The sequence below is a fragment of the Melanerpes formicivorus genome, unplaced genomic scaffold (assembly GCF_026170545.1).
Source record: "Melanerpes formicivorus ecotype bairdi unplaced genomic scaffold, bMelFor1.0.p_v2 SCAF_13, whole genome shotgun sequence".
Taxonomy (NCBI): Eukaryota; Metazoa; Chordata; class Aves; order Piciformes; family Picidae; genus Melanerpes; species Melanerpes formicivorus.
This window is the reverse complement of record NW_027142365.1, coordinates 8,931,662-8,958,785: the sequence shown is the minus strand read 5'-3', so window position 1 is coordinate 8,958,785 and position 27,124 is coordinate 8,931,662. Positions and strand designations below refer to the sequence as shown.

The window sequence follows — 27,124 nt, the reverse complement described above, 5'->3', positions numbered from 1 at the left end:
CCTAAGATCCCCTCTACAGGTTAACAGGGTGTCCCCCAGCCCCCGTCCCAAGTCCCGCCCCTTTCGCACCCAACCCACCACTGGCACCGCCCCTTACCGATAACCCCGCCCCCTCCCGCCCACCCCTCTCTCAGCGCCACACCCCTCCCTTTCCCCTCCCCTCCGGCGGGCCGGTCTCGCCCCCGCTAGCCCCTCCTCTCCCTCGGGCGGGTGGTGGAGGGGCCATGGTGTGCGCCGGAACGCGGCGTGGTGACGCAACAGGAGGAGCTGAGGCGGTGCGATCGGCCCTTGCCCTTCCTCCTCCTCCTCCTCCTCCTCCATCTCCTCCTCCGCGCCCCGCCGGACGGTGACAGATCGGCGGAGCCAGCCGCGAGCGCCGCCGCCGGGTTCCCTCCACCTCTGCCGGGGCCCGGGGGAGCAGTCGGTGCTGCCGCTGGCCATGGTGGGCCCCCTGCCGCCGGGAGGGCAGGAGCAGGAGCAGGCGCGGCGGCGGCGGCCGCCATTGCGCGCGGGGGCCGCGGGACTATGAAGGATGGAAGCGGACGAGGTGACGATCCGCGAGCAGAACTTCCACAGCCAAGTGCGGGAGTACACGGTAAGCGACATCGCCCTCGCAGCGCCCTGCGATCGCCTCCGTCAGACTCCCTCGCAGCTCCCTGGCTGCGCGATGCCCCCTCCCGCCCCCCTCCCTGACCTGTCATTGCGGTGTCCCGGAGGCCGCCCTGCTGCGGGACCCTCGGCCTTGCTGTTGGCTACGTCCCCCAGTCCCTGTTGCCGGGCAGCCGTGGGGTAGTCCCTCTCTTTTTCCGTTCCACTGCGAGCCCTTCGCTGCTTTGTCCCTCGCCCAAGCTCTTGTGTCCAGGTCGGCTTGCATGGCCTGTCCCATGTGGGCAGAGCTGTGTCCACATCTCGTCCCGCCGGGCTGGGTGTGAAGGGGCATGAGGGCCGGCTGGTGAGTGTCCCAACTTCTACCCTCTTATGACTTTTCATCTTCCCCTGCACCTTCAGTGGGAAGGGGAGATACCCTGTGTACACGCAGAACGTAGGTGAGCTTTTGAATGTACTTTTTTGCATTATGTGTTCAACACTTCATCCTTCAATTGCAGCCCTTGATGCTGTCACTTAACGATACCAAGATCCTGTGTTTTGCTGCACTGTTTACGACGGATGTGTGTCACCTTCGTGTTTTCCCTAACCCGTCATGTCGTTCTCAGTGCTGCTGCATGCCCCGTGCGCTCCAAGAGGAGCAATGCAGAGCACACAAGACGTGCATGTGCTGTCCCATCTTCCTCAGCCTTCTGTAGTCAAGTGCAGCACTACTACATCGTATGTGCAGATGAAGAGAACTTGTGGGTTTTTCTTGCTGATTGCCTTTTCTATGATTCTATGAGCATTGTTTTGAGGGCTATTCAAGAGGTGGCACCTGCTTCACTTCCAGGAAGGAAATGTATGCTGCACACTGGAGACATGCAGTGTTGTCTTCTATGCACGTGCTATGCTATTTCAGTTGTGTAAATTGCATTCTCTCTCAGTTTCTGCCATCTGAGAAAGAATGGAGTTAAAATATGAGTTCATAATTTAGCTTTAAATATTTTTCATCTCTCCTGGGACACAAATACCTGTGGCTAGGTTATTTGATGACAGAGTCTTGCTTGGTTTCCCAGTGTGTTAATGTTCTATATTTTATACATTCCTACATGAAGACCTCCTTTCTTTTGGTGAAGTGTTGCACTTCTGGGACTTTTTTTTTTCCCTGAAGAGTGCAACACAAGTTTATGTAAAGAGAACTGTTAGGAGATTTTCTGGACCTTCTCTTTTCTGTGAGTGGATGCAGTGTATGTCGTGAGAGTTGTGATTGGTGGAGATACATAAAAAGAGACATACTTCCTTGTAAGAAAGCCTTTAAGCATTATCTGAATCTTCAAGCTACAAAAAGACAGGTGCATATATACACAAGTAACATGTCTCTTCTGGATGTTATCACCTGTCTTTCCATAATGTGTACATTTTTCCATTTGTATTTCTTTGTGTCTAATTATCTCCTACTTACATCCACCACAGTCATGCTCTGATACTTTGTGTCCTGCATGATGTGTTTCTGTACTAAGCAGGGTGCAGAGAGTTTGAGTCTGAAGGAATGGCTGTGTGCAGCCTCTGTAGGTACTGTTACAAAGAGTGAAGGTCTATAAAATACTTAAAAATCTAGCTCATCTGTACTGCAGCTACTTCTCTAAAGCTTTTTCAGCCCCTCTAGAGCAAATGGTAACTCTTCCTATTGGTATAGTCATGTTCACAAAGGTGAATGTATGTATGAGCTGCATGTGTAGGTGTGAGGAAGAAGTTCTTCACCATGAGAATGGTGAAGCCTTGGAATGGGTTGTCCAGGAAGGTGGTTGAGGCCCCATCCCTGGAGGTGTTTAAGGCCAGGCTGGATGAGGCTCTGGCCAGCCTGATGTAGTGTGGGGTGTCCCTGCCCATGGCAGGGGGGTTGGAACTAGATGATCCTTGTGGTCCTTTCCAACCCTAACTGATTCTATGATTCTAAGAAATCACATAAGACATCAATAACTGACATTATTGAGGTTCACTGTTGTTTTATTTGGATAGCAGACAGAATAATCTTGCTCTTGATACTGTACTTTGATCTTTAATATTGATGTCTAGCTATTTATGTTAATCAGCAGGGATAATAATAACAATTTTGCCTATTAAACCATGCATTGGTACAGTTATGATTCTGTCTTTGTGTTGGGAGATCACAGAGTTTTATGAGTGCATAATCTGCTGCCATCCGCTGCTGAGTGTACAACCTCCTTGTGACTCTCACATACATAGCTGGAGACACATACTGAAAAACACGATTACGCTTGTGGTTAGTTTAAGCATAATGAAGTGCACAGAGTATGTTGCTTACATGTACATTATGTTAACATCCTCTTCCAGTAATTCCTACCCTTCATGCTTATGAAGTCACACAGTGAACATAAATTCTTAAAATATGCAAATAGACACTTGTTGTGTGGGTAGTGGGTATAATCATCAGCCCCTCAGCTGGAGGAAGGAACATATTCTACTGTCTAATGTGTGTACAATTCCAGCTGCAGGTGGGCTGGGGGTTGTAGAGAAGTTAACAGAAAGATCTGACATTTGTTGTGTAGTGTTAGAGTGGTGGAAACCTCTATAGGCCTGTAAGAAAGGTATTTTCTTTGGAGACCTAGTTGTGTCTCAGAGTCTTTACTGGAAGCTAAAATGATACATTCATGAGAGAACAGAAATCAAAGTTGTAGTTGAAAATGCCCTCCTTTTTGTTTTCATTTTACAAAGTTTCTTCATTTTCTTTGAATAGAGAGAGAATTTCTGGATTGTACTTTCTAATGGAGTAAAAAGGGCACACAAAGCTTAACTTTAGTGTAATGCTTAATTTCTTTTTTGTCTCTTCTCTCAATTGGCAAGCTACAAAGTTTTCCATAAGGTTGTGTTACCCTTCTGTTGGTCTTTCTCTGGGTGCCAGCCTGTGCTAATTCTGCCTTGAAAAGCCAAACGTTTCTGACATGTTTATAGATTAAGCAAGGGTAGGAAAAGGTTATTTTTAAAATCTTCATCTGCTTTTGAGGTGACCATCTCTGATTTAATGATGAATTTAAGTCAGACTAGGCCTTTTTTGGAGTGCCTGTATGCTACCTGTTGTTTTGTTATTATTTTGTTTTTTTTTTCCCAGGAGAATGCCTGTTTGTGAGAAATCTGCCTTGTATTTTGTTGCTTCATGAGGGTGGTCTTTTACTAACGGGGGGTAACTCCTTAGTTTAGTTTCAGCCTGGGTCTTCAAATGTGAAGCTGCTGTGCTGAGGATCCGTTGTTTGGAACAGTTATCTAAAACACCCAGACTCTTTCTGAGATGTATGAACTTTTAAAATTGAGATTCAGTGAAGTAAACATGGAGATTGAGAACTGATGACTCAGCGTCAGGAACATGGCTGAGACGTGAGTTTGCTCTAAGTCAGTGAGAGCCTTGACTTCAATAAAGCGAGTCATACTTGGTTTGAACTGAAAGGGTCATCTTCCTGAAAAACACCTTTGGCTGGTTACAAAATACAGAAGAGCATCTTTGTTCTGTACTTGATCAGCATTCCATGAAAGAGTTATAAAGGCCAGACAACGTTCAGTGCTGGTTTGATGCTATCTGTTACTTTTGAACACTTAATTAGTTTGCCTTTCTTTAGCGTCATTTATGGTTTGCTGGGATCTTTCATGTCCATGGAAGATATTCAAGCTTTTGGGGAACTGTTTCTCCCTTGTGTCCTGTTATTATGTCTGTTTATACACTATAATTATAAAGTGGTCCACATTCCATTAATATTGTTATGAACTGTTTATTTCAAATGCAAATCAAGTAAGTGCTGTGGTTCGGTCACTCTTTGTTCCCCTGGGTTTACTTTTTAGGATATTCTCTTTTTTAATTCTTCTTCAATTTCAGTCTTCTATTCTGCTATAACAGTTTGTGTTTTAAAAATTTAGATCTACTTACTGATGTTATTTTTTCCATTTGCATAACATAGGATTTTGAGTTTGTGAAAAATACACTCATGCACTTGTCTAAAAGGCTTCCTTGACAAAATAAATACACAGGGACTGCATTTGTGGTATGAGGAAAACTGTGGAAGAGAGTAATTTGGTGACCATAGGATTACTAGTTAGAAAGCTTAAGTCTATTTGCAGATGACTTAACTATATTATGTTGTGAAAGGAAAAAAAATAATAAAAGGCAATCCTGACAGAATAAGTTCAAATACAGAAGTACTCTTATATCTCTAATTGCTTCATGCAAGTCCAGGCAGCTGCTGAACTGGATTAATATGTAGTTTTATGATTAGTGTCAGATGCTTCCATCTGAAGGGCTGTATATTTTTGGGGGTGTAGGTTTCAGATGCTAGATACTTGAAGAAACTTAGTTTTGCTGCTTCTTAATGCAGTCCCCACTACAAGAAGCTACTTTTCCCCCACACCCCTTATAAATACTAGGTTTTACTTTGTGTGGGAGTTTTTTGTTACAGGTGATATAATGGTTATTTTCTGTGTAAATCTGAATCAAAACCCAATTTCCAGCAGTTTAGAATGGCCTTATTAGGTAGTGCAGCTGTCACATCTTAGATTTTTGTTTGCAACTCTACATGAATATCTCTGGATTTGTTTTCCTCTCTGATTTCATTCTGTACCTTCTGTTGTAAGAATTGTTTGGGTTGGAAAAGCCCTCTAAGATCATTGAATCCACTCCTGAACTCAACACCACCATGGCCATTAAACCATATCTCAAAGTGTCACGTCCACGTTTCTTGAACATCCTCATCCTATTTTGGGGAAGAAAACTGTTCAGGATTCTTCTGTGTGAACTAGTACAGTGTGGTTACTGTGGACTTCTGTCCCCTGTAGGACTGTAAAATGGAAAAGCTAATTTGAGCACTGTACTTACATTGGTTATGTGGTCTTGCTTCTATCTGGTTCTGCTTCCTTAAATTTACACCTCAGACAAAACCTAGTGTCTTCATAGACCCTTTTTAATGCCAGAAGCAGTGATGTTCTGATAGTGGACCAGGAGGAAAATGCTGAGTAGGAGGACAGGTGATTTTTAGGAAATAGATACAGAAATAGATTTACAGAAATACAGAAATAGATTTATTTGAATGTTTATGCAAGTTTATAGAATGGAATAGAATAAACCAGGTTGGAAGAGACCTTCAAGATCATCGCGTCCAGCCTATCATCCAACACCACCTAATCAACTAACCCATGCAACCAAGCACCCTGTCAAGTCTCCTCCTGAACACCTCCAGTGATGGCAATTCCACCACCTCCCCGGGCAGCCCATTCCAGTGGGCAATCACTCTCTCTGTGTAAAACTTCCTCCTGACCTCCAGCCTGAACTTCCCCTGGTGCAGCCTGAGACTGTGTCCTCTTGTTCTGGTGCTGGCTTTATCTTTTGTTCAATAAAATTGATGCCTTTCAACTATTTTTATCCATATGCTGAAAACGTGAGGAGTATCTTAAATGGCTTCTTGCAAGTTAAAAGTAACTTTGCTTAGGTTTCTTAGTTTTGCCTTTTTTTTTTAATGTCTTGGAAAAGAATTGTAACAATAAAGGAGCAGCTGTGGTGGTAGTATAAGATGTAAGGATGACAGAATTGGAGCACATGTAACATAATTGCATATATAAAATGTTGGTTTCACTGTGTTATGTAAAAAAAAACACCTTTACTTGTACACATGGGTGCTGTACTGAACTTTTAGAAGTGATGAGTCATTTTCTGGCTGCTGGTCTTGAGGATCAGCACTGCTGGATCCATCTGGAATCAATAGACATCTCCACATACTTGGCATAGACAAGTGGATAGAGCGATGTTTATTCCCAAAACAGGAACAGCTTTTGGAGGGTTTCACTTTTTCCGTTTACACAAGATGAGCGTGAGAGGCTGAAGTGTAAAAAGTTGCTGTTAGTTACAGCCCAAAATAATTCCTTTTGAGTAATGATGTCTTTCTTTGCGGTACCAAAAGGGTGACACACCTCATGGATGTCACAGACACTTGTTTAAGAAAATGTTGATAAAGGTGTAAATTAGATTTGAGAAAATACAATGAAAACTGACAACAGACAAAGCCAACTATTTATTACAAGGCCACAGAGAACAATATCCAGCCTGGGTTTTGCCTGGATAGTTGGTCATGTAGTGGAGAGACTGGATAACATGGCAGGATGTAACTGTAAGATCTTGTGGTTGTAGTGAATGTTTCAATCTTTGCTGCAATGTAGAGATGCTGAGCGTGATTAAATGATAGGCATAAGACCCTCTGGAATTAAGTATTTTCAGAGATGTTGAGATTTGAGGGGTGGGTGAAGCAGACAGCACAGCAAAAATAGGGGTTATGGATGACTATGCAAGGAAAACATTTAATTCAGTATAATCTTACTGCTTTTATTTTAAGGTTATGTGTTTGTTTATTTCTTTGTTTGTTTATTTATCTCCTGTCCTGTGGAAGGATTTACATAAGTTATAACACAGGAAGAGGAGAGACTTTGAAAGTCGTGATTGTAGTTTATGTTTTTGTGCATCTAATAATTAACAGCCTTGATTGCTGCATCACTCAAAAAGGTAAACATACAGCTAGGCAGAGATGACCTGGAATAAGTTACTGCCATAACCCCCTGATTAGTCATTCATAACACAAGTGAAATGGCTTCATGCTTCCAGAGGCTTTGATCCACTGCTCTTTGTGGCCTGATTTATTCTCACGAAGATGGTGACAAAACTCATGTTCATGTTTCATTTGCTTGCTGTTGTATATGTATTGTCTTGCTGAGCTGCTTCCCACGCAGAGGTTTCTAGTTCCTTGATTAACTGAATGTATAAAAAGTTGTTTCTTTCTACCATCAACATGGTTCCAAGAAGGAGGCCAGTACTTCACACTGTTTTAATATTTGAGCACTTTGATGATAATTTGGCTTTTGAAACTTTTGATCACTGGAGTGATACTATTCTATGGAACATTGTTTTGGTTCCTCTGTTTCTGTATCATGTGTGCTCTCCACAGCAAATACTATAGATGGTATGGCAATACACAAAGGATAGCAGTAGTGTGAAATCCCTTCCTTACTTTCTTGGCTTATAATGATGTTATTTCTAGTGTTAGGCTCCACAGGTGCAATCAAAACATGATGCTTCACAGTTTTACTGTTAATTTTAAGTGCCATGAGTAGACCATTTTCCCCATTAGCTAACTATACTATTTTTTTTCATAGCAAGCTGCTGGGATGAATTGATGCTGATGAGTTTGTGCTAAATTTGGCAACAGCAGTGCGTCTTAAAATATTTGCTGAGTTTAAGACCTGTGATAACTTATGTCCAGTAGAGAATCTGTGTAATTGGTGAGAATTAGGAAAACACACAAGTTTAATAAGTTTAAATAAGTTTGTGTTTTGGGAGTGGTGGTGATAAATAAATATGTGCTACTTAAAATTTCTACAGCATATATGCATGAGAGGATGAGAGGATTTTTATGAATTAGGAGCAGAAAATTCATTAACTCTGGCTCCTAAGATACTTAAGCATCTCACCATGGAAATTAATATTACCCAAAGAAGATGTCTTGATACAAATAAATTGTTTGCCAAGTTAGCATTGATGAGACTTTTGAGGTTGTTTTTTTCCTCCAGAAAGGAGTATTTAAGGGAGTGACTCTGTGAAGTTTTAATATAACCAATTATTATAGCCTGACTGCCAAACAGAATAATCCCTTCGCTCAGTGGCAGAATGTTAGGGTGATCAAGGTTGATGCTATGTGTGTTAATTCTCGAGGGTGTTTTTAAATCTTTCCCTAATGCTGACAAATATTCTTGAATCCGATTTTAATGGCATTGCTAAATCCAGTACTGGTCAAAGAAAAATAGTTGTAACAGTTTTTTTTGAGAGCCTGTGAGTATACTACTGCATACAGAATGCAGTACCCTGAACAAAAGTATCTTGGCCCTATTGCTAAGGGTTGTGGAGGTGTCCTAGCATTTTAATGTTTATTTTTTTTTACCTTATCCCCAGCAACATAAGTGCATTCCATTACAGATGTAAATGCTGACAAATGCATATTGATTTGAATTCCTTCAGGAGTTTGAAGTGGGTCTCTCTTGCTGGTAAATGTCATCTGAAGATAAAAAGTATAGAAGCTACGTTCTGAAGTGCTATAGAGGCTAATTTTTATCTTCATCTGAGTGCATGAATATATTTCTGACTGTTCCATACTCTCTGTCAGATCCTGGACTTTGCTCTTAGATGAGCAAGTGTAGACACCCAGCCTCTGAACCACTTGTGATTTCTTCATGGCCATGGCTTAGGAACCAACAAAAAAAAGTGGGTCAACCTCTTGCATGTGTCTTAAACTAGGGAGGAACCCTGAGAGGAGACCATATATGTGGGGGAAATCATAGGTGTGGAGAGCTGTGTTAATGAGAAAATTGGGATATAAAATGGATATAATCTGGAGATGTATTTGATGTTTCCTCATAAACTTGGATTTCCTGTGTCATGCTAAGTGGGTAAGACTGGCTGGATTAGAATGCACTTAACCTAACCACAGAGTGCAGAGCTTGTAAGAATAAATGGTTAAGACCTTATTTTGAGGAAAATGAGATGCCCAAAGCGGATGGTATTATGAATGCCAAGGTCAAACAGAGTGTAGCTACAAACTTCAGTTTTCTTTATCGTGCATAGTTCATTTTAGGTAGCATACTGTTGACACATACAAAACAGATGGAATGCCATTTGCTTTTCAAATGTCAAGGGAATAATTGAGTTATTAGAAATAGATCAAGCAGAGCTGCTTGTGTCCATCTGTATTTTCTTGCTGTTTATTCCTGCCACCCTGTCCGTGAGTAAAGGAAAGCAGTTGCCAAGTGGGGCAGGAGGAAGAAACTTTATAGTTTACATGTGGCATTTTAATGCACATTAAAATATATTAGCAGCATGGTAGTAGTAAGAGATGGGTGTACAGTGCTATGTTTAGCTGTTTTCTATTACAGAAATTAAAACCCAGAAGTGCAACACTGTAGGTAGTAATCAGTCAAGCAAAACACTGACAGTCTGTTTACAACTCTTAAAAGTCTTCTTAGATGCATTCTGCAATGTGGTGTTACCCAGAGTGGCCTCTGCCTTCTCTTTTCTCCATGGTCTGTTTCGTATTTAGGGTAAAGAACAGATTGTCTAACGGCAAGAAGTGGAGATATTCTTAGTTATATTCTTCATTATACTCGTAGTTGCTACTCTTGGGGTGTATTCTTTGCATGGAAGAGCTGGTGGATCTAACAGCAGTAACATTTTGGTTGTAATACTGACACCACCACTTTAAAGTTATTTTCTTCCTTCCCTTATTCCTTAGGTTTTTGAAGCTTCATGGTCTTTCATTTCATATATAGCATATTTGCTTCTTGTCTGTTTTGCTTCTCCAGATTTACTCTCCGTATTCTAAATGCTAGCTTGCAGTCAAGTGGGAGGAAATGATGACCTGTCTTCTTTGATTTTCAAGTTGAAAGTTTTAATCTGCCTCTGACAGTCCTGCAGGGACCTGTGCTTACACTAATACTTTTAAACACATTCATAAATGACCTGGAGATGGGCATAAATTATGAGGTGACAAAATTCTAATGTTGCTAGTTTATTCAGGATAGTAGAAAAGAAGGCTGACTGGAGCCCAGCCTCCTGCATAGAGGGGGATCAGCTGTAATGTCAGACATGGTTACTTAGGGCTTGAAAACCTTCCACAGATGGAATTTGCACAACCTTGCTGGGAACCTGGTTCCCCTGCTTGACTTTTGTCATGGATGAAATTTCTCCTTGCTTCCAGACTCATCCTCCCATCATGTAGCACTGTCAAGAGCCCAGCTCTGCCTTCTCATTGACCTCTTCATAGGTATTGGCAAGCTGCTATCAGGTCCTCCTGAAGCCTTGCTGTCTGCAGGCTAAACAAGCTAAAGTCCTTCAGCCTGTCTGTACCAGGCAAGTGTTCCAGCCTCCTGACCATCTTGGTGATCTACCTTGCTGCAATTATCAATGTCTTATTTATAACAGAGGCTCAGAACTGCATGCCACAACTACATGTGACCTGGTGAATGCCAACTGGAGAGAGATAATTGCTTCCCATGATTACTGGCTTTGCTTCTGGTAATACAGCCCAAGATGCAGTTCAGAGGGTTTTCTGCCAGGGCACAGCGATTGCCAGGCACTGAGCAATTATTGCACAACACAGCCACATGCTTTTTTTTCCTAGTATGAACTACAGCTGTCTATCATGCATAGCAGTTGGAAGAATATTGTGCTATATAGATGGAAGCTGTCAGTCTTTCTCTGCACAAAAATGCAGTTTCTGGTGCACACACACAAATTACAGTTGTGAAAGACAATTGTATCTTGTGCATATGGGGAAAAAAGAGAATCATGCATTTTGAGCATGTTCTCTCTTAGCATTAAAGCATAGCTTTAGCACTAGCAACAGAAGATGATGCTTTACCAGTCCAAGACATGAATTTCAGTGCCAAAATCCACACAGACAAATAAGTGTCAGCTGATCTTTAACTCAGTGGGATAAGTACAATGTAATTTGAATTAGTTCAGACCTTTGTTGCTTGTGTGTAATGCAAGACTCTACAGTTCCAGCCCTTAGATGCACATACTTGCAAACTGAAATGCGTGTGGTTTATCTTCAGCTCCATTCTCACGGGAGCTGAGAGCTGTCTGGTACAGATCCAAAAGCATGACTTGGATCATACTTGGATGACTTTGGATGACAGATCCGAAAGTATGACGCTGTGGAAGAGCTGGATATAAGATACCTAAGAATGTAGCGCAATGCATCTCCAGAAGTAGCCTCTCTTGATGTGTCTGGTGTGTAGTTAGTACAAAGCAGGGTTAAAACATGGTGCAGAAAGGACTGAATTACCTCAAAGTAGTAGAGGTAGTATGAAATTAAAGTGTGCTTTTTTGAAAAAGGAAAAAAAAAAAGATGTGGTGAGCACAAGCTGTAGCTTGAGAGTCCCTCTGCTCTCCTAGAAGCAGGTGTGGAGGACAGAGTGGATGGATTCAGTGATTGGAGGATAATGAAGAGTTACTAGGGTGTGATTCTCAGGTGAATATTTGCAGTATTTTTAGTACAGAAAGAAAGGCTTAGTGCTGCCATACATAGCCATGAGGCCTGACCTGTTGTACTGCAGATGAGCCCAGCCATTCGTAACTGACAAACATGAACTGATGCTAGAACAAGTACAAACAAGGGCTGGAGTTTTTTGCAGTACAAAAACATTGTGAAACCAAGAGTAGTATGAGGAATAAGAACCCAGAACTGCAGCATGACAGGGCAGTACAATCTATTCTTTTGCTATTGTGAGCAATACATTCCTTTTCCTCAGCTTAACAGGCTTCCACTTTAAAAATAGTTAGGATTCTGGCTTTTGCTGCTCCCTTTAGAAAGCTATTTAGAATGCCTGGCTAGAAACACTTCAGGATCATAGGTTTCACTAAGTATAAATTGAGACTGAAGTAATATTTCTCGAGTTAACTTACTGACTTGTTTTAGTCAGTGTGAAGGACCTCCAATTTACAATCCTCTTTTGTTTCTAAAGATCCTAAAGCTTTAATTGATTAAAATCTACTTGTTTTCTTGCTGATCAGTTTAGAACTCTGTGAATTTTCAGTAGTAAACTTCATCGAATATTTATGAAGTTGTTCTCAATTCTGGCAGAAGTAGAGGGATAATTACACCGAGATATTTAGTTACACCTTATTGCTGAGTTGCAAAGTAGCTGTCACCTAAAACTAGAAATACAACATTGGGCTGTTCGTGTTAAGAGACAGCTTTCATCTGCTGTGCCCTCAAAATACCTTGTTTATCTCAGTAGTAGCTTAGAAATACAGAGCCACATTTTCATTGTAGCCTTGCTGTCGCAGTTAGAATAGAGGTAATCTAGTTTATTTAAAGATACAAACAGGATAGGCTTAATTTTTCATTTCAGACAAGAATAAAAATGACTGCAAAACTGAGCCTAACTGTATCTTTATTTTACACAAAGGCAGTGTTATTTGGGTCTGACAGATGATTTTTTTTTAAGGAATTGTACTGACCCCATATATGTGATACCTGATTTTTAGATTGGATGCCTAAAATTAGATGTCTCTTTCTGTAGCCTTGGTCTAGTTTTCAGAGGAACTAGAAACTTGGAGAAGGATTCTCTTTCAGCGTTGCCATTGCATTTTCTGACACTGACACAACAAGCTTTCTGTGGTGATGCCCAATGACAGGGCAAGGGGCAAGGGGTGGAGGCTGAGGCATAGGAAGTTCTATGTAAACGTGAGGAAAAACTTTTTCACTGTGAAGGTGATGGAAGAGTGGAACAGGCTGCCCAGGGGGGTTGTGGAATCTCCTTCTCTGGAGATACTCAAAACCTACCTGGATGCATTCCATTGTGATCCTGCTGTGGCAGAGGGGTTGGACTAGAGGTCCCTTCCAACCCTAACGTTCTTTGATTCTGTGAAAAAGATATAAAACCTAAGTGGTACATAGAACACACTTTTGTTCATCTGAATTAAGGTTTAAATTCTTGATACTGAATTTTCTGGTTTATTCTTATTACAATCCAGGCATTTCTTCACAACCTAATAAGTTCAATTTTTTTTTTCTTTCAGATCTGCTTTCTCCTATTTGCTGTTCTTTACATAGTTTCCTACTTCATAATCACAAGATACAAAAGGAAAGCAGGTAAGCAGAGACCTTTAAATGTATTAAAAAATACATTTTTCAAATGACTAGGTGATTCTTGTTCTCTCTGCCTCCACAAGGAAAGTGGAAGAACTGGATCTCTGACCAAAAGTGTTTTTCAGGCTGCTGGTTTATAGCAGCCTGGACTGATTTGATTGTCCGTGCTGCTGTCATGCCCTCTATCTGCTCCCTTCATTCCTGACCCACGAGTTATCATCATCTCCCTTCAATGTGCCTTCTGATACTGCTAACCAAGGGAAGTGAGTGCACTGAGTTATCTCAGGAAATGATCAGTCTCATGGTGCTTGTGGCTGAGTGAGAGTATGTGTGGCTCTTCTAGAGATGGTGTGGATGGCCATCATTAGTAGTAGTTCCGCTGTGGCTCCATGGCAGCCTAAATTTTAACTATTCAAAGAGGGAAGAAAGGGGAGAATTTCAGGTAGATGTTTTTACCTCTCTTCTTTAGATTCTATCAGCTTTTCCATAACAACTTTCTTCAGGCTCAGTTCTAGCACCAAAATGAAATTCAGAGCTTTAGCTGGTAAAGTGGAAAGGTTGCCAGTATCACAGAAGGGAAGTAGTGGATTTTTTCTAAACATCCTGCTTTGCTCAGATATAGTTACTTCAGTGTTCTTAACCTATTCCTTATGACCTCACAGCTGATACTTGAGATAACCCTGTGTTTTTCTAGAAACATTGTCTCTGAAACTGGTCTGTAGTAACCCCTGTCATTTTCTCCCATATTTCTTCTAAAGGCAAGCAGCATAAAAAGCTGTATAAAATGGCAGAATCTTTGTCTCCTGCCAGGTTATCTGGGACCCTAGTCAGTCGTCATGCTTGGGAAGCATTCTTACGCACGATAACCCTGGCATTTTGAATTTCAATAGAAACTGCTGAGCTGTAGTGACCTGTGTTAGGGTAGAGTTGCTTTCATAGCTGAATTCATGGTAAACTCTTAAAAAAATAATGTAATACCTTTAAAAATGCACCTCTTTAAAGTTAGGAAGTAGTTAAACAGGTGAATAAGATTCTGGTCATGGTTGTGTATTTTGGATATTACAAAACTGCTCCATTTCGAGATGGCAAGGAACAGGGAGGGAGAGCTAGGTTGACAAACAGTATTGGATATAAAGACACTTCTATGCCCTTTTTGGCAATTGATCTCATCAGCTAGTGAGGAGCAACTCTGCAACTGTCCTGATTTTGTGAAAGCTTTGTGAGCATTCAGTTAGGCAAACTTTGAAGAGTTAGCACATCTGGAATTCTTTGAGGACAAATTGTTTACTGTTTCTACAGCAAGCTCTTTAGCCAAAGTGATTCATAAGAGACTCTGACTTTGTCTTTCAAAACACCAGGAGATTCCCATCAAAAAAACCCTCCAGAAACAATAACTCAATGTACTTTCACACAAGAATTTCAAAATAGCATTATGTTAGTGGCTACAGGTTCATTTCATGTGTCTGCATGGTACTTAAGAACTTGAAGCACCTGGCTTTAGTTATTCTTAGATTTTAAAATAAATTTGAATTGCCTCTCATGGAAAACCCATGAGACTTAAAAGAAAGATGAGTCTAAAATTATTTCAGATGTAGAAATGCATGCAGAAGTGTACAGATGTATGTAGAGAAAGCTATAAAGAGTAAACAAAGGCTATATTAGTGATTGACTTGGTAATGTTTCAAAAATTTGGACTTTTAATTGAGAAGTAAGGGGGGGGAAAAGGTAAAAAAATATGAAATACCAGAAGGGAAGCCATGGTATCTTAAATCCAACAACTTCTTTGCCTTCCCTAAGCCCCCAGGAGGTGGGAAGAGGAATAAATAAGGGGAAGCAAGTGAGCGGTCACCACTGCTGTTCTGGGTATGCTTTTTTGTTTACAAAATACAGTAATCCTGAAAAAGAAACATCTCTCCAGGGATTTAAAGAAGTGGTTAGTATGGACCCTAATACTTCCCTATTGCTTGCCTGCTCTCTGTGGTTTCAGAGCTGCCCAAAGGGACAGCTCCAAGCAGCAGCTGTGATGGTAGTAGTCAAAAGCTTATCTGCCATAGAGCTGTCTCAAAAGATATTTCCAAGGAGTTTTGATCTGTATATTTAAATAAAGTGAAATAAATGTGTAGTTGCATTGATTAAAAAGAGTTGAAGACTTGCAAGCCAAACCAAACCAACAAAAGGAGTAATTTTTGGTAGGAACATTCTTAAAATATTGATGGTAATAAATTGATCCAGTCATTTTAAATTTTAATTGTAAGTGAAAATTATCCCAATGTACATACATTTTAGTCTGAGAAAAGATGCCTAAGTATTGAATATAACCTGTTGTAATTTAATTTTCAGATGAGCAAGAGGATGAAGATGCCATTGTTAACAGAATATCGTATGTATAGCTCTCTGGAAGAACTTTTTTTTTCCCCTGAATATATTGTTACAATGGGAATCTTGTTTGCTTCCAAATAAATGACAGTCTATTTTAAATATGCCAGCAAATAGATTTCTAGAGAGCAGAGCAAAAATATTTGATCAACTAGGGTCTTGTATTACAAGGTCGCCTTGTATTACAAGAGGCACGACAGGCTACAAGGCAGCTTGGTCTAGAGCTGTTTTCACCTGTGGTTTTCCTGGTAAGCATGAGGCTGGCCAGAATATTGCATGAGTACCTAATGCAGGAGGTGGAATTCAGTGCACAACCTGTGCTTAAGTTTAGTTCTCTAAATTGTAGGTGTTTATATGGGAGATGGCTGTTTTAAGTTCCCCCTGTAGTCAATGGAAGTCTAGTTAACTCACCCTGAAGCAGACATCTGTATTTGATCATCTTAAAAAAGAAAAACAAATGCAAGACAGGCACTTGCCAGACCTGCTGATCTGCTGTAACTCTCTTCTCTTCCTGTTACTTTTTAAAGCTAGATATTAATCTCTTCTTTTTCAGTGTGTCTGAAGATTTACAGAACATCTGTGAGCTGCCTTCTCAGCTACATGATTTACTAAACTATGTGAACTCACTCCTTGCTTTTTGCAGTGTTCTTAGCTCTTCCATGATGGTACTATCATCCTCTTGGAGAGCTCAATGAGTGGTTTATTGATTTGTCTTGTACCCTGGGAAACTGCTGAGTAGGTTGCAAGCTGCTCACTTTTAGTTGTGCATTTGTGGCAACCTTGAAAGAGGTACAAAGATGATGTAAATCCTAGGTGTGCTTCTCCCACTATTGTCTGGTACCTGTGTTTTTTATTAATTTGAAATACTTGCCACAAGGTCTACTTCAGATCTAGAGAAATGCATACTTTAAGCCTTCCTCCTCAAGTAGAGGAGCATCTCATCCTTGCTTCTAAGACTGCAGTGAAGGGCTCTTCTAAGTGAAAGCTCTTCTAGATTGAATGGTTTTCATAGCAGCTGTGGCCTTAGCCTGGTTCTTAGTTTTCTAATATTAAGAGTAAAATTTGTCTAGTTAACTGCCTTCCCCCCTGCATCTATCTTCTAGTTTAGTTTTAAATTCCAACAAATATAAATTGTAAACACAGTGTTCTTCATGCAAAACCAGGGTAAGACCAGGTTAGCCCTTCCATCATGGCCTTTCATGAAAAGAGTTGTATTAAATATAAAATACTTTTTCTTTCAGCCTAAGCCTTCTTATCCTTAACTGTGCATGTTTTTTTCCAAAAAGCAATAACTGTCAAACAAATGCAGATGGATGTTTGTTTGCATAGCATAATTGCCAGGACTTGAGAGGTGTGTGTGGGGAGAAAACAAAGCCACCTTGAAAGGCTGCGATAAGTTTAACACTTCTGGCTTAGAATAGTTAAACATCCTCAAATAAAAGAAAAAATCCCACACCTTATAAACCATCAATAACACAAAGAGTATAAAAAGCCAAAGCAACAAAATGAATCGACCAGCCTTTCTTCTGTGAGAATGAAGAATGAATTTATAGACTATTAAGGAAGAGTAAGATCTATGTAAGTAACTTAGTAACATTCCTGTTGTAGGAACGATCTAAGTTTATCTCTTTTGTCATTGCTTTTACGTCTAAGTAATTCTAGCATTGGATTAGTTCTGTAAGAATATTTGTTGGTGTTATTTCTCTTGAAGAACATAGTTCCTTTTAATGCACAAGATGACATTTGATGTAAATTGTGTTTGGGATCTGAAAAAGAAAAAAAAGCTTAAATGTTTCAACTAATTCTGATCGCTTTCATGACAGTTTTAAAGGCAATACAGAGAAACTATGAGATGATACTTGACTAACTACCTCGTCAAAAGCTATATATACATCATATATTTAGTTTGGTGTTAAAATATGTGTAATTGTACTAATTTTTCAGACATTCAAAAGCTGTCTGGCTTTAAAACATTGCAGTAACAATGTAGAGATGGAAATGTTTGTCACTTTGAGTATGTATCTGGAAAATTTAAGCTAAAATTAGGAGACTTACGGAAAGACATTGTGTGAACTCAAATAGTTTAGCTGATGTTTGCACTACAGTTGAATGCATGCAAGTCCCAAAAGAATATTTGTGCTAGTTGGTAAAAACTAATTCTTACTGCCTTCTGTAAACTGTTTGATGTTTGAAATTTGCTTTTTGGAAGTGAAATGTTGTGGAAATCACAATTTCTCCTGCCCCTTCCCAGTTTAAGAATGTGTTGCCTTCAGACACTGGTCATAGACAGGTTAACTACTTTTGTTTTTCCCCCTGTTCAGAGCATGTTGATGGTAACAGTGGTACATTTCTTTAAATTTCAGGCTGTTCTTGAGCACCTTCACTCTAGCAGTTTCAGCTGGTGCAGTCCTGCTTCTACCTTTCTCAATAATCAGCAATGAGATCCTGCTTTCTTTTCCACAAAACTACTATATTCAGTGGTTAAATGGCTCACTAATTCATGGTTAGTACTCAGTGTAATGTGATGAAAATTGATGTCTTCATTTTACATGCACAGATATGTTCTGATTTTCAAACTAATGACTCCCATTTTCTTTTTAGATGCTAATTGAATTGTTAATGTCCTGTTGGCTAGTTGGTTTTGCTGCTTGTGTGGTACATCAGTAAAGTCTGTCTTAACTGTTCTCTTTTTTTTAAAGGAATTACACAGACTTGATGGAATTGAACCAAATTCACTGCTTTGATTATTAATATAGAATAAGAGCTGTTAGAAGCAAACTTGAGAACACACTGTTCAAACTCCTTTCTGTGTTAATGCAAGATTCAGAAGGCTGTCTCTTTATAAAGATGATGCATATAGATTTAGTCTCAAAATAAAAATTTGCTTTAAGAAACTTGTTATGAACAGTTGGGATTAGATAGTTAAATTCAGCTGTTAATAATTTATTTGTAAACAAGGAAAATCACAGAATAGAAGTGTATGGAGTGTGGTAGAGAGGCACAGTGAAAATAAACTATTTCAAGGAAAACAAGATGCAAGTATATTACTTGTCCTTGCAGCAGTGATGCCTTGATGTCCGGCAGAGTGAGTTTTGTGTGCTTTCCACGCACTTAACATGCTTACAACTATGCTGTGTATAGTGGACACTAATATTTGAAAATAATTTGGGCACTTCTCTGTGTCAAAGGGAAACACCTGGTGGAAACAGGACATTCTTCAGTAGATTTGGCTGGAGAAATTAGATAGTACCTTCACTGTGCAAACCAGTTTATTTAATCTGGAGCAAATCATTTGCATGTTAACTGTGCTCTCCTTTTTGAGTTCTTGTGAAGAGATTTGGAGGTTTTTTTTTTCCCTGTACAGTAAATGTCTAATGATACTCACATTGCAGAACTAACTTGCAGGGGTGAATTTTCTTGGTTCTGAGGTTTGGGTGTTTTTTAATGATTTTTTTTTAAAGATTAAAGACATTTAAATGAAATAGGTACAGACGGGAAATAATACATATTGACTGTCATCTTTCTGAAACTAATTATGTTTTATCTGGACAGTAAAAGATTTAAAAAAAAACCATATTAATATTTCTCTTCTGATTTCTCTTTTAACCTCTGAATAAGGAGGAGCTGACTGTAAGCGTGGTGGTCAGTAGTGACCCTAACTATGGTGATAGAGTAAGTAGTTCAAGACCTGAGAAAAGTGCATAAGGAAAACAGTAGAATAAAGACTGAGATTTTGAGAGAGTAGACTTCATCCTCTTCAGGAAATGTCTATGTGGGACCTTATTGGAGAATGTCCTGAAGACTAAGGAAGCCAGGAGAGTCAGATAATTTCACAGAACTGTGAAAATGTATAGCAGCTGTAATTAGAGGTTGTCTTGGATTAATGGTGAACTCAGCTCAAAGCCAAGAATTAAGTGTACAGAAAGAAGAAGTAGGGATGGACTGCCCAGTAGTGGTGTAGAAATATCATCTGGGTTAATATCCTGGTGTGAAATTAAGAAAGCTAGGGCATGGCTGTATTTACATCTGATGACCCAGCTTCTTCTCTGGATCCCACAGTGAGAAGCAAGAAGCAATGTTTGTAGGGCATTAAACAACAGTTCTTCATAGTGAAGGTGGTTGAACACTGGAACAGTTTGTCTGAAGAGCCTGGGACATCTAAATCCTTGGAAGATGTCCAAAACTCAGCTGGCTAAAACCCTGAGCAACTGCAGTTTAGCTGTTTTAAGCAGCATAGCAAAGTACTTGATTTAGAGGTTCTTTCCAGCTGAGTTATTCTGTCCCACATCGTGGAGGATTGCTAATTTAGCTGCTTGGACGAATTTATATTTACTACCAAAAGGGGTGTGGGGAGGGTGGGTGGGCGGGCAAGTGTGAAAAAGTATCCTATGTCTGAATTTTTTTTGGAAAAACTACAATAAAATATTTCAGAGAGTGAAAATGATATAATTGATTCAGAGTTTTTTTCTCCAGTGTGAAAACTGCTGGGAAAAGTAGCTGTTGCATAGGAAGGCCTTTGAATTTTGCAGTGACCATCATCATATGATTTTAATGTGATAATCTTTTTAAAGTACCTCTTATTACATACACAGTGTAATTTGTATTTCATAAATCCAATAGTAACAGCTAACGAGGCAGCAAATTCAACATCATGATGCTTCCAAGTTTGTGTATTACAAAACTTGTGCTAGATATAGGCGTGGCTGTAGGCATAGCTGAACTGAACTAAGATTTACCACAATTGCTGTGAAGACTTCAGGAAGATGAGAGTTTTGCCTTTGGGCACAGGCTTCTGTCAGTGTTACTTGACAAAGATCAGTGAACGCTAGTAAAAAATATTACCTTGGAAAGGGGTCCCTCTTGTGGTACGCACTGGGTTTGCGCAGTAGCTTTGCTCTGCCCTGTAAAAACCTGGTCCTTAAAGTGACAATACCTTTCTGAAGTTAGTTGTGAAATGCATGTGCAAGATTGGAGAGCTGATAGTGCTATCCAAAGCACCCAAATTCAGGAAATGTTCATATCTGCACAGTACAGCCTAGCAGAGCCTTCATGTACAGTTTGCTTACTGGTTTGCAAATGTTACCAAATGGGAAATTTTATATTGCTTTAAAACACTCCAGTTGTGGTAGATTTATCAGTTACAGATATAGTCTGAAGTACTGAAACGTAACCTGAAGGGTTTTATACTGTAGAAAAATAAAAAAATATGCCTCTTAAGTTTTGAAGCTAGGCAGAAGTCCACACCTAGATCCACTATAAAACTCTTGTGACAGCTGGGTGTTCACTTGTGCTGTTGTTGGATACAGCCACCAGGTGGGGGTAAAACGTAATGAAACTGCCAGAATCGGGAAGATGAGAAATTGGTGAGAATCTGAGCTGTTTCCCAAAGACCGAGAGTCTTTTAATTCTGATGTTTTATTGACGTGCTTTACAGGAGATATTCTTAAGTCGCTCCAAACACAAACATTTTTTTAAATGTTCCAGTAGGACTGCTTAAAGCTTTTATACATGTTCATATTTGCAAGTGTCTCTCATGTAATTTTATGATGCAGTCAATGTAGTAAGAAGTAATTCCTTTTATGGGTCTATTTTATTTGATTTCTGATCAACCGAATCAGTGTGGTGCTGTCCTTACCTCTCAACTTTATATGCATATTGAAGCTCTATATCTTAATAGCCTGTAAATAGGGTTCCTATCAGCTACTAATGTGTTTCTGCATTTTAGAATCATAGAATCAGTAAGGTTGGAAAAGACCTTAAAGATCATCAAGTCCCACCTGTACAAGAGAACTGTAAAGGCTTCAAACTCCAATAGGAACTTTAAAGCACACTGTTATCATATAAGTTTTGACCAAGATGAGCATCTCTCCCCTCTTAAGAGTGCAACTGATTTTTCTTTTCAACAAGGAGCACCATATAATGGGATGTGTTAAACTTGCTCTAAGTAATTATTTATTCAAAGCATGTGGTAACTTCTTAAAAGTTACCCCACACCTACACCATTTTCCCCTCCCTTGAAAATCTGTACGTACTATACAGATCCTAAACAGTTTTACATTGTAGATACACATGTAGTAGGACTGGTTTAATTAGGACAACCAGGTATTCAGCTTTGCATTAGATAACTGAATGTCTTCAGTTAGAGAAAACTACTGAAATAAAACCTTCACCTCCATCTAAGAACTGTTCTTCTCTAACACTACAGTCTTAATTCTCTGAGGGGAAAGAAAAAAAGTTAAAAAAGTACCCAGACTGCTTGAGTTAATGTGCCCCTACTAAGGGCTGTTAGTGGCATTCTTGCCGATGTTGCTATGCCTGAATGTTTCTTGAATGGTAACAGGAGAATCCTGGCTAAGCAAATTCTAAAGGAAAAATCCCCTTCTTTGTTAACTGGAGTTTAGCCACCTTTAGCAGTCTGTTTTCTTTAGCAATTGGGTATTATATTTCACCCATCTTTTGGAATGTTCCTGTTTTGTTTTCTGTAGCTTATTTGACTAAGTTTGGTTCCTGGTGTCCTGGTGCTATCAGCTGCTGAAGGAGATTTCTTGGCCCTCCACCTTCCTCCTCCCCCTTTGTTTTTATTTCTCATTCAATTTAAATAAATAATTTCATATGAGGAAAAAGGAAGTACATATGTTGAAAGCAATTTGAAGGAGGTGTAGGTGAAGATAACTGAGAACTATTTTGCATTTGGAACTAAATGTGGGATTTTTTTCTCAATAATGAGTTCCCCAGACATCCACTAAATGTCTCTTTCCCTCCTTAATACTTTCCAAAATGGACAGTTTCAAAGAAGAGGGAGAACATGAGAGGAAACACATAAACAAAGCTGTTAGTTCAATTTTTTTTCTTAGTGTGGGAGATGTTCTTTTTTGGATTTCATGTGATACAATATAGTCCAGAATTGTGGTAATGTGTGCATTTTTGGGGAGGTGGGGCCTGTTTTCATGTTTGCAGGATGCAGAACATGTGACACTAGTTAAACCTGTTAGATACTGAATTGCTTTTATAAAGAAGAAACATCATAGCCTGCACAGCTTTTGATAGGATGATTGGTTCGTGTTTAAACACGTGAACTGAACTGACTGTCCTGGACAGTGTTCAGCTTGGAAAATCTTGGTAGAGCAGGTACCCTTAATGGAGATCAGTTTTCACTTTGGGGTGTTTTCTAAACCTCTTCCTTTTCCTGCAAATGGCACATGTCTTACAGATGTCCTAGGGTTAGTCAGTTGTTCATTTCCCCACCCCAGAACATGGTGGTTTAGTTTGGAATAAACTCTGAAAATAGTCTAGCCTGACTCCCTTACCCAAAGCAGGATCAGTTAGAGAAGGCTGCTCAGGACGGTGCCCTTTTGGGTTCTGAGAATGTTGAAGGATGGAGATTACAAAACCTCTGTGATTAGCCTGTTGCAGTGTTTGACTGCACATGCAGTGGAAAAGGTTTGGTGGTTTTGTTTGCTGGTATTTTGTTTTTGTTTTTCTTTCCTCTTACATTTAAGTGGGTGTTTCAGTTTTTCAATTCATGCACATTGCCTCTTCTCCATTCACTGAATACCACTGTGAAGAGACTTTGTTTTCTTCCCCGCTTCCTCATTGGTTATTTACATACATTGAGAAAAATCTCCCTGAGTCCTCCCTTCTCAAGGCTAAACAATTCCAAGTCTCATAAGCCTTTCCTTGTATGAGCGATGCTTCAATTCTCTAATTATCTTTGTGGTCCTTTACTGGACTCAGTCTTGTATGGACATGCCCACAACTGGATACAGTGCTTCAGGTGTGTGCTGCCAGTGCTGAGCAGAGAGGAAGGATCACCTCAGCCTGCTTGGCAACAACCTGCTGTTGGCCTCCTTTGTTTCAGGGGCATGTTACTGGCTCATGTTAACTTGATGTCCAACCAAACCTCTAAGGCCTTTTCTACAAAGCCCCTGTGGGTCACGTGGTCTCCAGTGTGTTCTCTGCTCATTTGTCCAGCCTGCTGAGGTTCATCTGAGTGGCAGACCACTGCTCTTCCCCATCTTGTTTCTTAGCAATCTTGCTGAGGATGCACTCTTATTATCAAGGTTGTTAGTGAAGATGTTAAACTCGGTATAGACCCTCTGGGGTATACCACTGGTGACTGTCTTGCAGCCCGACATTGTACTGCTGATCACAACCTTTTAAGCCTAGAGGCAGTCCACCTGAGCCCATTTGCCTAGCCCATACTCCATTAATGAGGAGGCTTATGGGAGATGGTGTTGAAAGCCTTTCTGAAGTTGAGATAACATCCATTGCTGTCCTTTTGCCCAGTGAGCCAGCCTTCCTGTTGTGGAAGGCTTCTGTTGCTGCTACCATGATACCCTCTTCTGATTTGGAGGTGATGGCATTTGTGTATCACTCACATTAAAATCCATGATTTGTGTAAGTTTCCTTTGAGGAGAAAATGTGGGAGGAAGTGAATACACAGAACTGAATTACGTGAGCTTCACTGACAGTGGCAGAATACTTTTGTCCTGAAAACATTTAAAATAGTAGTCCACCTGAGTTGGCAATTTGTCTCCCAAGATTTCAGTTGTTTGCTGCTGTTGTAGTGGGTATCCAGTTTTTGTTGGAAGATGACTCCTCAGAGAAATGGACCTGTAATAACTGTGTACTCATAATAACTTCCACTAGCACTCGTATGTATACTATATTTCCATATTTAAGGGAGGAAAATGGAATACCTTTAACTTTTAAAGCTGAGAAACTTATAATGGAAACTTTTTTCTCATTTGTTGCAGGTTTATGGAATCTTGCTTCTCTTTTTTCCAACTTATGTTTGTTTGTGTTGATGCCATTTGCCTTTTTCTTCCTGGAATCAGAAGGTTTTGCTGGCTTAAAAAAGGTAGGACAATACTTTTAAATCCAGAGTAATTACAGTGTATATTCCACTGTCAGCTTTCATTTCTAATGAAACTGAAATCACAACTTTGGGAGGATTTGGTACTGGGTTGTATATGCTTATGTGAATGTGTGCATACAGATGTGTGCTTTTGCACAAGCAGGTGAGGCAAGGACGTGTACAGTGAGTGGCTATGAGTAAGCTCGAGGGGCCTGCATTAGGAATGGTGTGGCCAGCAGGAGCAGGGAAGTCATTGTGCCCCTGTACTCTGCATTGGTTAGGCCACACCTTGAGTACTGTGTCCAGTTCTGGGCCCCTCAGTTTAAAAAGGACATTGAGACACTTAAACGTGTCCAGAGAAGGGCAACAAGGCTGGTGAGAGGCCTTGAACGCAAGCCCTATGAGGAGAAGCTGAGGGAGCTGGGATTGTTTAGCCTGGAGAAGAGGAGGCTCAGGGGAGACCCCATTGCCCTCTACAACTACCTGAAAGGTGGTTGTAGCCAGGAGGGGGTTGGCCTCTTCTCTCAGGCAACCAGCACCAGAACAAGGGGACACAGTCTCAAGCTGCACCAGGGGAGGTTTAGGCTTGAGGTGAGGAGAAAGCTCTTCACCAAGAGAGTCATTGGTCATTGGAATGGGCTGCCCGGGGAGGTGGTGGAGTCACCGTCCCTGGAGGTGTTCAAGAGGGGATTGGACGTGGCACTTGGTGCCATGGTCTAGTCATGAGGTCTGTGATGACAGGTTGGACTCGATGATCCTCGAGGTCTCTTCCAACCTTAGCAATACTGTGATACTGTGAAAAAGGTCCTTGAAAAGCCAAGTATACTGAAGTCAAGAAAATGACTTGTCTCTTATTTTATAATGACATGTTCTAATCAAGATGTTATTTTTTTGGAAAATGACTTTGCTGGGATGCTAAAAGGAGAGAAGGTTCAATAAATAAACTAGAAATAAAATAACAAGAGAAAGAAGTGCAGGCTTCTTACTGATGGGAAGGGTGATTAAACAGCAGATGGTGCTGAGAAAACAAGCTTGATTTGTGAATTTTGAGGACTGCAAACATCCCCCCAAAGGTTTGTGTGGTCAGTATTAATAATAGTTTTCTTAATATATTATCTTAAATGGGTAGAGAATAATCAAAATATTCATCTCAGTTGAATGTATTCAAGTTGAGAGGGCTGAATATTTCAGTGAAGCGTGGAATTTGACAAAGCTGTTTCTGAACAATAAAATGCTAACAATTATATTTATATGTGAACTAGAGAAACAATGAAAAAGTACTATAATGGGAGGCCCAGCAAAATGAATTTCAAATTGTAAGTATCAAATAAATTAAGCTGGAATATTTGTCTGGGGACCAATTGTCGTGCATTGTCATTAATCTTTACCATCCAAATGATTACACTTTTGTTTTTAACAACATTACACTTGAGGGAATTCTGTGCCCTTTGGATGACAGTTACTAGAAAGCAAAGGATCTTGAAAAGTGGTCTGAAATCAGGAAAATGAAATGCATTAAAAATAGATGCAAAAGGCTATGAGTCATTGGTGGATTACATGTGAAGTAAATCTACAAGGGTTTGATTGAGATGGGAAGGAAAACATAATTCCTGGTTGCCTTGACAGAACTTGGCATGGAGGCAATGAAGTTCCCATTTTTGTTTGTGGTTGAAATTGGAGAAAATGCAACTGAAGTGTTGCATTCAGTTTGGGGTTTTAGGGTTCATGTAGACACTTGAGAGAAAGCAGAGGACAGCAAATAACAAAACCAAAACAAACTTGGAAAGTACAGCATGAGGGAAAAACTTAATTGAGAGAAAGTAACATGATACAAAAACTGAGCAATGTCGCTGTATCAGAAAGGACCTGCAGGACCTAACCAGGCGCTGTATAAATGCTTGTTGGGTGTAGCCTGTTCAGAGCAAGTTGCTGCTACTGCACTGGTAGTTTCTACTGACCAAACTGTAGATAGAGTATTCCAAGTTGCATTGGTTACAATTCAGAATGACCAAACTTAGTTCAGAGGCAAAGGATTTGGGGGCGGACGACTATGTTTAGTTATTCAACAGGGCTGGAAACTTGATGTCAACTTTTTGCAAGCTATGATGTTTCAGGTGGCTCATGGATCACTATTGTATAACTTTTCTTTCTGTGTTCTTGTAAAGAAATACTGTCCCCCTGCCTAAGTTTCATGAATCAGAATGGGCTTGAGCAGCCATCTTTCAGTTTGCTATGACTTCTTTTCTTGATTGCTAATACGCTTTCTAAATGGCACGTGGCTCCTCTTCCAGACTCTTTGATTCCCCAGGGCAGCAATCTAAAGCAACCAAGGACTTGCATATTGTGTGAGGGGAGAAATACAGAAACTAGGCATTTGCCATGGACAAATGCAGTGTTGTATTGAAAACCAAACTGATTCTCTACCTACTTTTTTAATTAAAGCCGTTGTGTTAATTCAAAAAAGGCACTTGGGGCCTAAGGGGGTTGCTCATGCCCTTTTAAAGAGCTTATGTGCCATTCCTTGCTGTAGTTTATATGCATATAATGCCAGTTGCAGACTTCTATTATCAGGAGAATAATTCTAAACACAGTGTTGGAGGTATATAATGCA

General features: G+C 40.1%; 1 protein-coding gene across 4 annotated transcripts in view; it reads left to right on the top strand.

Moving 5' to 3' along the window:
- The first annotated feature begins 207 nt into the window (after window positions 1–207).
- Window positions 208–27,124, top strand: part of LMBR1 (limb development membrane protein 1) — a 65,820-nt gene continuing 38,903 nt past the window's right edge. Inside the window, exons 1-5 of one of the 4 annotated variants that reach the window (XM_068146009.1) lie at window positions 208–595; window positions 13,211–13,283; window positions 15,621–15,660; window positions 18,020–18,159; window positions 24,413–24,516. In XM_068146009.1, the coding sequence (XP_068002110.1) occupies window positions 533–595; window positions 13,211–13,283; window positions 15,621–15,660; window positions 18,020–18,159; window positions 24,413–24,516 (420 nt within the window). In that variant the 5' untranslated portion in view covers window positions 208–532. The other 3 variants (XM_068146012.1, XM_068146011.1, XM_068146010.1) reach the window with 3 other exon arrangements.